The 16,127-nt window shown below is 38.6% G+C and overlaps 1 protein-coding gene across 2 annotated transcripts in view; it reads right to left on the bottom strand.

Moving 5' to 3' along the window:
• LOC121865771 (cytoplasmic dynein 2 heavy chain 1-like) overlaps positions 1-10,515 on the bottom strand; it is a 91,608-nt gene extending 81,093 nt beyond the window's left edge. For both annotated transcript variants that reach the window (XM_042365323.1, XM_042365324.1), the window contains exons 1-5: positions 10,414-10,515; positions 8,176-8,298; positions 6,120-6,268; positions 4,010-4,177; positions 386-524 (exon numbers count right to left, since the gene is read on the bottom strand). In XM_042365323.1, the coding sequence (XP_042221257.1) occupies positions 386-524; positions 4,010-4,177; positions 6,120-6,268; positions 8,176-8,221 (502 nt within the window). In that variant the 5' untranslated portion in view covers positions 8,222-8,298; positions 10,414-10,515. The remainder of the gene's footprint in view (positions 1-385; positions 525-4,009; positions 4,178-6,119; positions 6,269-8,175; positions 8,299-10,413) is intronic.
• Between the last annotated feature and the right edge of the window lie 5,612 nt (positions 10,516-16,127).

Raw genomic sequence — 16,127 nt, 5'->3', positions numbered from 1 at the left:
TGAGCAGCACTAATGGTGGAGGGATTGTGGTGTCGAGATGAAATTAACCTTAAATGATGGGTAAGGGCACACCACTTACAAGAAAATGAATAGACATTCTCGAATTTATGAAACTATGAACAAAGAATACTGCGAAACTAAATTTTTTTTGGGTGAAGAGTTGTAAAATTATGGAATAATCCACCAATAAATGTTGTGACAACACTGAGTGTAACTTATAGTCTATGCTAAACCTGCAATGACACAAAGTCAAGTACCTGTTCTGGTAAATTAAAGGAACTCAAACATGCTAAGAGTCAAAAGTCCAAAAACTGTGGAGCTGTCCAATTGGATCAAAATCTGACAAATGATGAAGGTGTAAAAGTAAGCAAGTTAACATTCTCACCTGCTAATCTTGTGGATGCATGACCAAATTCACTCGACACATTTGGATCTTGTTTTCGAAGAAGGCTTCCCAGGCCATCTGATAACTCTGTTAGCAGAGACTGAAGCTTAGGATCTAATGTACCACTCCATTCAGAATCCTGTTAAGAATAAGAATTGTTACTATAACTAGTCAAGAAACTGTGACAATACAACAGAAAAACTTAACAGTAAAAGCCAGTAAATGAAGGAGACAGGTTGGGTAAAAAGCAAGATAAACACTGAAAATCATTAATTTTTAATGAGTACAATAAATAACCAGAAGAGGTACCTGTAGAAGATTTCAGTATTGTAAGTATATTCAGCATAAAACACTCACACTCGCTTGTTTCTTGCATTATACTCCCACATTTTCTATAATTACAGCTCCTCCCCGACTTACGACGGGGTTAGGGACCCAAATCCAGGTCGTAAGTCGAAATGGTCGTAAGTCGAAAATGCTTAAATAATACATAGAAAATCTAAAATGGGTGTCTCTTTTTCTTCTCAGCACCACAAAACTCTCACTTTTAAGCTTGCCAGCCAATTTAAAGTGAATTACAAAATCTTTTTTTGTCAGTACACAGCGCAATCACTGACGTTGGGACTCGAAAATACGTAATTTGACAAAATTTTGGTATGACTGAGGCGGTTGTATGTCCGGGTGGTCGTAAGTCGAGTAGGTCATAATTCGGGGAGGAGCTGTAATCCCATTACTTTATTGTCACCTCAACTTCAAGTTTGTTTCTCACACATTACAGAGGCAGAAGTAAGTTTTCTCCATCATGATACACATAACACACACACAAGACACGCACGCACGCATGCACGCACACACACACACACACACACACACACACACACACACACACACACACACACACACGCACACGTGCGGGCACACCCACGCAACACTGCCTCCATTATAATCTGTGTAGCATACCATCCGCCTCGATCACCCACCAGAGACACTCTTATCAATCATCTCATCACCACCTCAGACCACCTCAGAGTTAGGTACCCATGTGCCAAGTTAGTATTATGTGGGGATTTAAATGAAATTGACACCACTGATATCCAGGACCAGCTATCACTATCACAAGTTGTGAGCTTCCCCACACACGGTCAAAACACCCTTGACCTTATCTTAACTGACTTAGCGGACCAGTACCAACCTCCTCAACCACTGCCTCCTATTGGGTGTAGCACACACTTATCAGTGCTCTGGTCCCCTGCTGCCACTCCCACTCAAGTACAGAGACCCTACATCAAGACCTACAGGCCGATTACTGACTCTGCAGTACGCCTCTTTGGACAGTGGATAGTTCACTATCCCTGGACTGAAGTACTCAGCGTGGATGACGTGGAAACCAAATGGATAAATTATACCAACACCACCACCGAAGCTCACCACCACTTCTTCCCCGAGAAGTCCGTCAGATCTCACCCAGCTGACTTGCCCTGGATCACACCTCGGATCAAAAGACTTATGCAACAGAGAGACAGAGCCTTTCATCTCAATGACCACATCCGCTACAGGTCACTTCGCAACAGAGTCATCCGCGAAATACGCACTGCAAAGAAGTCCCACTACCCAACCAAATTACAACACCTGAAGCAGACCAACATCAGTCAATGGTATGGTAAGCTTAAAGAACTCTGTGGACTAAACAATATGACACATCCCCTCCCCTTCCTCAGCCATCTCACTAATGTTGACGCAGCTGAGCAAACAAATAACCATTTCGCTACTATATGCCAGACGCTCCCACGGCTTGACACAACCACTCTCCCTGCTTACCTACCAGCCCCCCTTCCCACTGACTTAGTAGAAGAATTTGACGTAGCAAAACGCCTGGACAAACTAAAATTAAAACGCTCTACCACCCCCATTGACTTACCAATGAAACTATTCAAGGAGTTCTCCCCGGAGCTTGCTAAACCCCTCTGCTCCATCATCAATGCTTCTCTCAGTCAAGCCAGATGCCCAGCTGACTGGAAGACCTCTTATGTATCACCAGTGCCCAAGTCAACCAGCCCACAATCCTTAAATCAGCTACGACCTATTGCAATCACCCCAATACCCAGCCTAATCTGTGAAAGTTTTGTGTTTGACTGGGCTTATGCTGATATTGCAGGAGTCGTAGACCCTCAGCAATTTGGCAACATGAAAACTTCCTCCACCACTCACTGTCTTGTCAGCTTTCTCGATTACATATACCGCCATCTCGAGAAACGAAAAACGTCTGTAGCTGTCGCCTTCATTGATTTCACTAAAGCGTTCGACCTAGTCGACCACAATATAATCATAAACAAAGCTATTGACCTCGGGCTTCGGAGAAATCTCATACCATGGCTTACAGACTTCCTCAGTGACCGACGCCAAGCTGTACGCTTCCGAGGGGCTGTCTCCACCTTTCAGTCACTCACCTGTGGCGTCCCCCAAGGCACCAAGATGGGACCACTCTGCTTCCTTATGCTCATCAATGATGCCCTAAGAGAAACCCCTGCTCGCTGGAAATATGTCGACGACTCCACCATTGGGATCAGCGTCAACAATTCTGCTCCCAACTATACCGCCCTTCAGGATTTATTGAACAGTCTCCAAAACTGGGCCACCAACAACCATGTCACCATCAACCATACCAAGACCATGGTTATGCACATCAACCTCTCCTCCGACATTGTCCCACCTCCTTCCATTACCCTAGGTCCGAACACACTCCAGGTTGTAGATTCCACGAAGCTCCTCGGCGTCACCATAGACAACAAACTAAATTGGAAACCACACGTCAGTGAAGTTGTCAAATCCTCCAGTTTCCGTCTCCACCTCCTCCGCCGACTCAAGTCCCTCGGAGTTCCCGCACACGAGCTCCTCAGTGTATACACAACATTCATACTTCCCAAGCTCACCTATGCCTCCCCCACCTGGTCTTCCTCCCTAAATGCCACACAACGTAAACACCTAGAAAAAGTGCAAAAGAGGGCATGCAAGATTATTCTCTCCCCTTCCTACTCCACATATCAAGAAGCGCTCAACACACTGACCCTTTCGACTCTCACTGACCATCACCACGGCCTCATCTGCAAATTTGGTAAGAAGCTTCTACACCATCCCCGACACCGGCCCCTACTACCACCTGAGATCCCCTGTCCGAGAATTGCTGTTCGACACCACAACCGCATCCAGCCCATACGTGCACGAACTGATCGCTATAAGAACAGCCCAGTCCCAACCATTGTAAAAATTATCAATAACATGTAATAAATCAGTGTATTCACTCCCAGTAAACACTGCTCCCTACACTGTCACTATGTTGAAATGAACTGTAGTTTGAGCTGATCCCCATCTAAGTTACTATATGTCTTATTTGTGTCACTTATGTACTTGTATATTATTTGTAATTCGTAACCCATTCCCCAAATATGTAACTGTATATTTTCAGCCTTCTGGCTGCCAAGCTCTTTCAATAAACCGTTAATTATTATTATTATTATTATTATTACACACTTCATTGTAGCCTCCATTAAAAAACAATGCAAAGTATACTTCAGTTCTTATCAATTCACAGTGTAAACAGATTAATACTCTTGGCTTAAACTTTACCTTTAACAATATTGGTGCATACAGTTTTTGAAGGGAGTGGTAGAGGGAGGAAACGGGCGAGTCAATCATAGAGGACACAAATACATCAGCAAGGTTGTCGCCAGTTATTACATCAGGCTTCACCTTGAAGAACACGAGCAGCTTGTCCTTTTTCAACGTGGAGTCAACCTGTCAGAAATAAAAGCAATCATTAACATTATTTTCACATAAAATACAGGTACTTGTACATTAATGAACAAATGTAAAGTGATAAATTATTATTATTATTAATTATACTGCCATATATTATTTCTCTCAATATTTTGTCTTATGTTTTGTTCTGTGGGCATACAGATGCTCCTCTACTTAAAAGCATTCCAATATGAGAAGGAATGAAGAGTGATACCAAGATTATACATATTTACTGTTTATTAAAAGCAAGTTTTGTTATTTTTAACATCTTGAACCATCAATGCTATTTAACACTTGTACAAAAATAAAAACACTATTTGGTCTTACTCTGTCATCAGAAAAATAAACCATCTTCAATTAACTGTCATAAAACTTGAGTAGAAGGATAACAGCTCATTGGCAATATTCTATTACAGTGACTCAAGTATATAGTGATCACTAGAAGCACCTTTAAGTAACACTCACAATTGGACGATTAATTATAGCACCATTAATCACCTTGCCTATAGATAAAACTGTTAATTAACTAGCACTAACAACAAGACGTGCCCAACATCAACACATCAACCGTCATCATAGAAGATTCACTAAGCATCCATAACAAACAGAGATCATGATTGTATTAATTTATTCAGTCTTAGTACTATACCTGATTCTGATACAATACTTATAACCTGTCCATCATGACACACACACACACACACACACAGAGATGCACCATGGTTCATGCTCTGCTGAACACAGGAGCCTCAACGCAGTTCTCAGATGGAATTGGACATCGTGTCCCTCACTTTGCTTCCTCTGAAAATAGCGTCCATTCTACACACACACACAGTGCAGGACCTGGTAGATACGGGGAATGCACATTGAGAAATCAGTGTAAACAAATACTTAAAATAATTCTTTTGGAAAGAAATGAATGGCATAAGACAATGTTAAACATGACAAGATGTTCCCTTACTTTAGCAGGACTACTCGAATATTCAGACAAATGTTAACTACATCACATCAAGACAATACAATGATCAATGTTTGACTCGAGGCATATACCTAGTAGAAACGGGGAATGCAGGTTGAGAAGTGAGATTCTGGCACTGCGCTCCAAGTGTATAGCAGATAGAGATTACACGGTCTGGATTTTACAGACAGTTTATCCATCTTGGAAACACATCGTTCTACGACAAGTAGCATTGCTTAGGGTCTACATTCATTGCTTAAGTATAGCATTTATAATCTAATCAATATCTGAGCTCTTACTGGTTCACAATAAGCCAGTTACAAAACACAGATTGGATTTAGTTTTAGGCCCCATGGCCATTGAATTTTTCAAATGAAATCTCAAATGATTAATTGCTTTGTCAAGTTTTGTCAACTGCAACATTTCAGAACATTCAGTGTATTCATGACATTCTGTGATACTCACAGGATACATACAGTAAATGCAATTAAATTTTGACAAAATATTACATTAAGGCAAGGACACAAATTCGTGAAGCTTGATTAGTTGGAGTCTCAGATCTGCTCACTTTACACAATAGTCACAGACAATTAAGGTGTTCAACATATTCTGTACTCAAATAATCTTGAAGGCCTCATTTATCCATTGGTATATACAGCATATCTTATTGCCAGACATTTAGGGGTATGAATAATTTATACTTCAGGGCTTAACATAAACAAAGTGTCATTTAACTTTGTTTTCTCTGATACGTGTATTGCAGAAAACATTTTGAAATTGACTCACTAAAATGTAATGTTTTATGGACTATTGAGAGTATTATGAATCGTATGATTATCTACAGATAACTAACATTACAATTGTAATCAGTTCACAATAGCAATCACACTATTTATGCAGTGTCATAAATAATGATACAACAAATCATGGCATGACACCACATACCTAGAAGGAGTGTCTGAGGATTAATCAATACAGTACCTTGGTGTTGAATACAACCCGACCCTCATCAGGAACCATGTGGGCACCGAGGAGCTGACAGTTGCCAGAGTCCAGAAAAGTGTTAACACTTTGGTCATCTTGAAGTGCCAGGAGCAGAGGATCAGTTAGGGACAAACCGAAGTAATTTCCTGTGAAGAAGGAGACAGAAAAAAAATTATTTCACTTCCTTCTGTATGATTTTCTTTTGAGGAGAAATGTAATAAAATCCCACCAATAAAGGCACAAAAAACAATATTTCATTTAAAAATACAAAAAAATCTTGATGGATAACTAACTTAGAGAATATTCTATACTTCAATGAAATTAAATAGGATAAATTCATGTTAAAAACACACAAAATAATATTAGTTAGAGATACTGTACTGTACACTCTTCAACTGTCACAACTGTAATTACTATCATACCATTAATATGACTTGATATACTTTATAACAAACTGATTAGCTCCAGATGTTTTTAAGAATCACTACTCTCTTACTCTCCAATCTAGCACTTAGCCACCGTTATACTAAATAATAGAATAAAAGTTATATTAGAAAATATATTTCAAAATATGATTTTCAAATGAGGTCAGCAAAGCAATATTGGGCATTGCCACTTAGCATTATCATTGTTTTGTTCCAACCTCACAAGAACTTGGAGACTGTGAGGTTCAGTATAATGCAATTGAGAGGTTCAGTATAATGCATTCTTTTACATTGTAGTATCAGGTGTTAAAGATACAGTATTTTTATATACTCGTACAATATTCCCTTATTGTCAATTACTTTCCATACCTAATTTTCTGGTGCAACTAGCATGCTCATGTGATGGCATTAGCACTTGAGCACTGCAGTATGTTCAGAGAGAATAGTTAATATTCTTACATAATTTGTATGCATTTTTTCTAATTATAATTTACAGCATTGATGGGGAACAAAGCCAGTAACTTGTTTGATACTCCCATTGTTCCTGGTAAATCTGTCCTTCATTGTCCACCATCCAGTTAATACAGGAGGACACTGCAGTACCTGGAAAAGACCTGTAATTTTTTGGGGGGTCACATTGACCCAGGGATTGAACCCAAGATGCAATGATGAGAGGCACGCATCCTAATGCTGTACACAATACTGTATTACCACCACCCATTACAGCATTTCCTAAAAGTTCATGGAAATTAGGATTAGACAGGTGCTTCCACGTCTGGAGTACTGTCACCCAGGGCCTGGTTAAGGTTAGGAGGGCCCTATTCATTATCAACTCTATATTTTCTTTCGGTCTCAGTAAATTAAAATATGATTGGAATTAGTCTACTAGAAGCATTTCTTTATTTATAATTCAGCACAAGACGATAAAATTAGTACACTTAATGTGAACACAGTATTATAATAGCTCTAATCATGATAACAAATACTTTATAAAAATAAATTATTAGTTTAGAATAATATTGAAATTGAAATACAGGGGTATAGAACTTATACAAGTACATTTACAAGATAGTTTTCTTCTGATATATTATTTGTAGTTCAGCACAAGATGACAAAAGTTACTTCACTTAATGCATATACTGTAATAATAACTTTATGCAGAGTTGCAAATATTTCACAAAAGAAGTACAAGGTTATAGAACTCAAACACTGACACCAAAGTTTACTTCCTTGACTTCATTGTTGCAAAGATATTCACAACTTCTTTGAAATTTAATGATTGTGTGAGATCAAACTGTTGAAAGAATACAAAAATTGCTTAATTTATTGTCTGAAAGGCATGACCTCATACAGATTTTAATCCTACCCATTAGTAAGAAAGATCACTATAACCAGGCCCTGATTGGGGGAGGGGGGCCCCCAAATCTGGGGGAGCCCTACTCCATGGCATACTTGGCGTAAGCCTTAACCAGTCCCTGCTGTCACCCCGTCTGATCCCCCAAGATATGCTAGAGACTGTTAGTTGATCAAAAATGTCCAAAGGAGGGCCACCAAACTGGTGCCTGCACTACGGCACCTCAGTTACCCAGATAATAGAAAATGCTAATTAACTACTGTACAGTACATACCAGTTGTGGTCAAAATGAAATTCTTGCGTACATCTGCAGACTCCATGACTAACCATCAGTTGAAGGTCCCCCCACTTAGTCACAGCAACATATCAGTCGAGTATCCATAAATGCTCAAATATTCTGAAAATATTGATTACAATACAGTACTGTACATAAATTTTCTCACTCACAATCAAGAGAAAACAGACTTAATTTCAAGCTATGTACACACAACTTAAAAATCATCTTTACAGCTGGGTCCAATGAATTTCTAAATGTACACTGTGACTCCTGTTGTCAAAATCCTATGTCCGTTCTGTCATATTTCTAATACAAAACTGTAAAGATACTTTTTGATTGAGTACATGTGACTACATTTGTTTATGAAATAATTTGCTTTACAAAATTTGTACACATGAAAATATTTTTTGGCAATAAATGTTACACTACTTAGCTAAATCTGAAAGACAGATTAAAAAGAAAATATGATACTGTATATAAATAGCATCCTGTTGCAACACTGTACTGTATATTGTGCATATTGTTGGAACCTGTACACAGATAAGATCAGAAAAAAAATGACTAATAAGTGTGCTCTCCTTACAGGAGGTACTAATGAAGCACTGACCAATCCATAAAATCGGGCAAATAAATTATTATGTCTTATAAGAAGGTCGTTCAGATATCTAGATGGTCCGTCCCTCGTAACGATCTTTAAGAGTGAAGTGCTTCCCCATCTGGAGTACTGTCACCCCGCCTGGTCCCCGAGATATACTAGGAACTGTCAGTTGGTTGAAAATGTTCAAAGGAGGGCCACCAGACTGGTGCCTGTGCTTTGGCACCTCAACTACCCTGAGATATTGGAGCGCCTGAATTTGCCTAGCTTATACTACAGACAGGCAAGGGGTTACCTAACTGAGGTGTATAAGCATCTCAGGGGGCACTACTCAGTCGAGTGTCCTCACTTGGAACTGGCAGACGCTCGTCCCACAAGGGGTCACAGCTCAAGACTGAAGAAGCCGCAGGTCTAGAAAACTGTGAGGGCAAATTTTTTCTGAGTGAGAGTTGTGAACTCGAGTGGAAGCTCTTTCAAGACCAGACTTGACCAACACTGGAGCAGGTTCAGGTACATTCAGGAGCCGGCACATGCCCAGTACTTGCCAACAGTGCGTAACAGATGTGATTGATCGCCCAATCGGCTAACGAGCCGATCAGTGGTGGAGAGGATAAAAGTAAAAAGTATAAGAAGTTCTTTCAGTTATCTAGATGGTCCTTCTCTCATAATGATCTTCAAGAGTGAGGTGCTTCCCCGTCTGGAGTACTGTACTGTCACCCCGACTGGTCCCTGAGATATGTTAGAGATTGTGAGTTGATTGAAAATGTCCAAAAGAGAGCCACAAGACTGATGCCTGCACTATGGCACCTCAGTTAACCAGAGATGAAAATGCCTGCAACTGCCTGGCTTATACTACAGACAGGGAAAGGGTGACCTAATTTAAGTTTATAAACATCTCGGAGGGCACTAGTCAGTCGAGTAAGGTTTTCAAAGGTTTGCTTGGTGTTCTTTTCAGTATTTTACACCCACATTTTCCCTCAACTTTAAAGCTCTGCCTACTTAGAACAACCAATATTGTTGGTAAGTGGGGAGGTCTTTTCGGTTAAAATACTTGAAAAATATAAATTTGCACAGGAAATTTAATAGAATAAAGTATTTTTCTTTTTTTGTGATCTTTATCCCTATATAAATAGAAATATGAAATTCCATGCTCAACCTAAAACAAATCTTTACAGTCTTCTCCTGTACCCATTAGGGGATGGTCTTCATTAAACACTGTACAGTATTGTATAATTATACTGTATATCTACATCGAAGGTAATAATGGTTGGCCAACTTTACTTCACATTTAACACATCAGTAAAGATCATACAAATGAAAAATAATTATTCTAAAGTTTAATGAGAGGAATCCTATTACTCCCCAGTACTTTCTTTAAGTCTTACCCATGACCTAATTTATTTTGATATGAACCATGTACAGTAAACAGGTCAAGTGAAAGTCTTTGCAACACGGCACAAATGAACTATGACTTAATTATGAGACTTTTCTTTATAAAACCAATACTGTAGTTAATAACCTAAAAATTCTATGGAGACCAAACAAGGCTTTTTACCCAATGATTTCTAAGATATCAATATAACTTACAAAAATAAACCCAATCACTTAACTTGGAATCATGTAATTATATGAGCACATACCGATAAGTTAACAAGTGAATGAGGAGGAGCAAAGATCCAACCACTCGAGTCACACAAACTCCGTACGTCAAGAGCCTCAACTCAGGTATTCCTGCAATGTTGCCACCACTTGTTGTTTTTACATTATTGAATCATATCCACTAACAAATTTAAGATATGTGCAATTTTTTTTTTCAAACTTAGTACTTTGTATTATCACTTGATAGTTAAAAAATAAAGCATCGTGAGTGTGTTCACTTTCGTTATGACCAAAATTTTAAGATGTGGCACTGAGCAATAGTTGTCATGACAACAGTGTATACAAACAACACGTGTTGGCGACTGGCAATACTGCACAGGTATGAAACAGTATTTGCTACAGGATTCTTCAGTTTGAAAAATAAAAATCGCAAACCTCAGCTTAAAATAAAATAATAATAATACACTGTATCCATAATATATTGTTACCGTAATATTTTATTCTGATATTTTTTGTTATCCTTCTTAGCCGCTTGGGCGATCGGTCACGTCTGTCACGCAGTGGCAGGTGCTGGGCAGCACCGGCTCCTGAATGTATCTGAACCTGCTCCAGTGCCAACAAAAGCATTTTGGTTTTATTTTATTATGCGGTCTACCGAGCTGAATGCGGTCTATCGAGCTGGAGTTGATCTACCGGGATATTTATACTGTAGCGTCTTATTAACCCAACCTAACTTAATCTAATAAATCTTAACCTAACCTCACTAGGTTAAGTTATGTTAATGAATGCTACATTGTAAATATCCCGGTAGACACAACTCCAGCTCGGTAGACCGCAAACTATAGTAGCACCAGCATTTTTATACTTTTATCCTCTTCGCCACTGATCGGCTTGTCTATTGATATTTGCAGTGTTTATCCCATCCACGGATCTTTTTGAGCAATAATAAGTTACTCAATAATAAAAGCGTACATATTGCTACAAGTATACTCGAAATATGCTTTTACTTGAAGTAGACTATTCACTGTTGTGACATTTAAAAAAGTTGTCAAAACAAATAAAACTCCCAATGTAAAAGTAAGAAATAATTAAAAAACATAATAAATAAAATTTGAGACAAAAATACGTAAAATTCTTTGAATTAAGTATTTACCACCATAATAATAATAATTATTATTTATTTATTTATTTATTTTTACAATATTCCATTAACTTTTTCACGGCGATTTTAGTTAATTATATATCAGTTTTATTGGTAACAACAGTTCTGGGCGTCCGATTAGTGAGAAGGGGCAACTTTGAAAAAAAAATCTGGATAAAACTTCTTTCTTACCTCTAGAATATAAAAATACAAAACTTGCAAGAAATGCAACTTAATTTCTACTGTATTGTCCCAGACACTACGCTGAATATCACAGCTAGTAAAGCGAACCATTTGATCGAGAAATAGGCTATATACATAAGACTGTAGGGGTATCGAGATGTTAATGTTGTCTAGCACTCAGGATGGAAGGAAACTCTAATGTGGTTTTCTTGTATAATATAAGTTATATGATAGACAGTCTGGTGCTGGAGGTGCATGTTGGACAGCGAGGAGCTTGCTGGAGGAGATGTTGCTTGTTCAGGAAAATGGGCAGAATGAAAGTTGGTTGGTGAGGAGGCTCAGAGGACAGCTGGTGGGTCGCCATGCTCGCTGGCGGGAGCGAGGACCGCCAGGCAGGCGAGGAGATGCTAGGGGCAGCCTGGCAGCGGCGGAGGAGGATGTGTTGCTTGTTCAAGAAGAATGGTCGGAATCAATCTCAATGGAGAGACAGAGCTTATATACCCAGCAGCCGCTATGAGTCATGTTGGGAAAACCCGAGAAGTCGCTGGCCTTTTGGCTCGGTTGCTAGGATACGGCGGGCATTGGAATGCGGATACGCTTGGTTGCTAGGGAAGACGGTAGCAGGTGGTGTGCAGCTACGCAGTTTGTAGGGGAGACGTCCACTACAAGACCAAACCAGTGTCTCTAGGAATACAAGGAGACATGAATCATGCGGCTGTCGACAAAGTTAAGAAAACTCAAATTCAAGGCGTGGGTTAGGTCAAACGATGAGCACGACAGGAGAATGTATGCAAGATCCAGGAACGAAGCAAAGTCAGAGGGTAGAAGGGCTGAAAATGTGTTCCAGAGGCTGGTTGCAAACGAGGTCAAGTCAAACCCAAAGGCGTTTTACCGCTATGCAAAGTCGAAATTAAAAACGCGAGTAGGAGTGTCGGATCTGAGGCTTGATGATGGTAGTTATACGCAGATTCTGACCAGGATAAAGTGGAGGCATTGAACAGTTTCTTTTCCTCGGTCCACAAGAGAGGATGCGAACAATCTTCCTGCGTTTGAGGACAGGCTGTTCGACACAGCGTTGATCCACATTGTGTTCACAAAAGAGGTTATAAGAAATAAATTGTCAAAGCTAAAGGTTCATAAGAGTCCGGGCCCTGACATGGTGAATCCCAGAGTGCTAAGAGAGTTGTGCAACGAGCTTACTGAGCCCCTGAAAATCCTGTTCTGTAAATGCCTGGATGAGCGAAAGGTCCCCAGTGATTGGAAGATGGCTTACAGTATGTAAATCCTATCTTCAAGACGAGCGATCGACACTCCACGAGTAACTATAGACCAGTGAGCCTGACCAGCATAGTATGTAAAGTATTTTTTTTTTTTTACGGAGATTAGCCCACCTAGGCACAGGTCACCGACCCACATCGGGGCCCGGGGGCCGAAAAAAAAAGAGCCAAAAATAAATACAGGAATGGAAGAAATTAAACAAATCAAGAGTGATACGTAAATGATACATACAGTACATACTTGAGAGCATGTAAGAGATGTCATGATGGAACATCTACTACGAAACAACCTTGTAAGGGATTGCCAACACGGTTTTATGACAGGACGCTCCTGCTTAACACAATTACTCAAGGTACTGGATGTTTGGACTCAAATGTGTTGTCTAATCATTAGACAACACAGTCGAGTCCAAATATCCAGTAGAGTCTACCATTAAACTCTAACTCTACTGCCATATGGCATCACAAAATTTGTGACAAAGTCCCAGATTGCTGATCTCACTATTGATTTATTTTATTTTACTTTTTGTATTTATTTATGGTTATTATTTTTTAATTTTTGTTATATTGTATTAATTATAATTATAAATATTATTTTGCCCCCCCCCCCCGGCTCTGAAGTGAGTCAGTGACTTGTGCCCGGCGGGCTAATCCCCGTAAAACAAAAAAACAAAACAAAAAATAATAATAAAAAATTAAATCAATCAAATAAAATCTGGAACAGGGTGGTAATATCGATACTATATACCTAGATTTTGCCAAGTCTTTCGACAGTGTACCCAATGAAAGAGGACGGGATTCGGGGAAGTGTCCTAGCGTGGATCGGAGACTTTATCCTTGATCGCAAGCTGTGTGTGGTGATAAATTGCACAAAATCGTCATGTGTACCCGTGAGAACCGGGGTATCACAGGGCAGTGTATTGGGCCCCCTGTTGTTTGTTTGCTTCACAAATGCCATGCCAGAAACTGCACATGCCTAGTCTATACAAATGTTTGCGGATGATGCCAAGTTATTTCGGGAAATTAAGAACCAAGCAGACTGTGAGGAGTTGCAGAGGGATCTCTGAGCTTCAAGAGTGGTCGAAGAAATGACTGCTAAGATTCAATGTCACGGAGTGTAAGAGGCTTCACCTGGGGCGTATACGAACGGTAAAGAGGCGCATCGTATGTCCCAACAGGAGGAAGAAACTGCTTTAATTGAAACAATGCGAAAAGGACCAAGGTGTGTATATTGACAATGAACTGAAGTTCCATGGCCATTGTGAGAAGAAGGTGAATCAGGCAACTAGATTATTAGTTCTTATATAAGAAGGTCGTTCAGATAATTATCTAGACGGTCCGTACCGATCTTTGAGAGTGAGGTGCATCCCCGCCTGGAATACTGTCACTCCGTCTGGCCCCCGAGATATGCTAGGAACTGTCAATTGATTGAAAACGTCCAAAAGAGAGCCACCTGGGTGGTGCCAGCACTTCGGCACCTCAACTACCCTGAGAGATTAGAGCGCCTGCAATTGTCTAGCTTATACTACAGACAGGCAAGGGGCGACCTAATTGAGGTGTATAAATATCTCGAAGGGCACTACTGTACTTAGTCGAGTGTCCATACCTGGAGCTGGCGGAAGCTCGCCCCACAAGGGGTCACAGCTCAAGGCTGAAGAAGCCACTAGTCCAGAAACTGTGAGGGTTAACTTTTTCGGAGTGAGGGTTGTGAACTCTTGGAACAATCTGCCAGAAAGTGTCGTGACGGCACCGAGTGTGAGCTCTTTCAAGACCAGACTTGTCAAGCACTGGAGCAAATAAATCTCCCAATACAGTATATGAAATTTTATGCTTAACGAATTCCATTAATTCATGACATAAAAGAAAATATCCTTATTTGGCAAAATTATCTCTTGACTTTTGATACTTTATGAACCGATTATCTTTATTTAGAGAGATTTGGAAGGAGCAAGAGAAAAGATTAACGAATGGACAGTAAGACAAATATAAATGGACATACATGCGTCTTCAATTATCATGATTTACAGTCTGGTGAAGGAAATATTCTAGTCAGAGTAAACAGTGGAGCGTCGAGGCTGATGTAGTTTAATAAACACTAATAATGAGAGTGGCCACAAGACAATACAATGTACACTTGATTTTTTTTGTCGCTTGGCTGAGGTATAACAAAAAACGTTGGGTAACAATTGTTTTCTCTTTTTCATGAAAACATTAAATGTTTGATTAGTAAAGGAAAGAAAATCGTGACGTATGATACGTGAATGTCAGTCTAAGCATTTTAATTTTCCTTATTATACAGTATAAGCATTTAAATGTTAATATATAAGATTAATCTCTCATACATGGATCACGCACACCTACAGTGATTTATTTACACACACACTAATAAATAAATAAATAAATAAATAAATATATATATATATATATATATATATATATATATATATATATATATATATAATATATATATATATATATATATATATATATATATATATATATATATATATATATATATATATATATATATATATATATATATATATACATATATATATATATATATATATATATATATATATATATATATATATATATATATATATATATATATATATATATATATATATATATATATATATATATATATATATATATATATATATATATATATATATATATATATATATATATATATATATATATATATATATATATATATATATATATATATATATATATATATATATATATATATATATATATATATATATATATATATATATATATATAGTTTTTTTTTTTTTTCATTGAAAATCTTTAGCAGTTCATAACTTCGTAGTTTTTTTATTCATGAAACTCACCGCCGTTTACACTCAACGCTAACCTTCAGATACGTACAAGTAGACCAAGTTCTATAAGCGCAAAGTATCATATATATCTATATTTCACATTGCAATGTCTATTCGTTTGAAATACTTCAATTTATTTAAGGGTTTATAAACATTTGAACGAGAGATTACGCTTCTGGACACCCACAGTCGACGCTGCACCAGTGTGGGTATAAAAGTCTGAGAGGAGTGACCAGCACCATCAAGTGCTCAGCTCGACGCCCCGGTAGCACACCAACGTCTACACCCTCATCATGAACTTG

Source organism: Homarus americanus, unplaced genomic scaffold (genome assembly GCF_018991925.1).
Source record: "Homarus americanus isolate GMGI-L3 unplaced genomic scaffold, GMGI_Hamer_2.0 scaffold13495, whole genome shotgun sequence".
Lineage (NCBI taxonomy): Eukaryota > Metazoa > Arthropoda > Malacostraca > Decapoda > Nephropidae > Homarus > Homarus americanus.
This window is presented reverse-complemented; position numbering and strand designations above follow the sequence as displayed.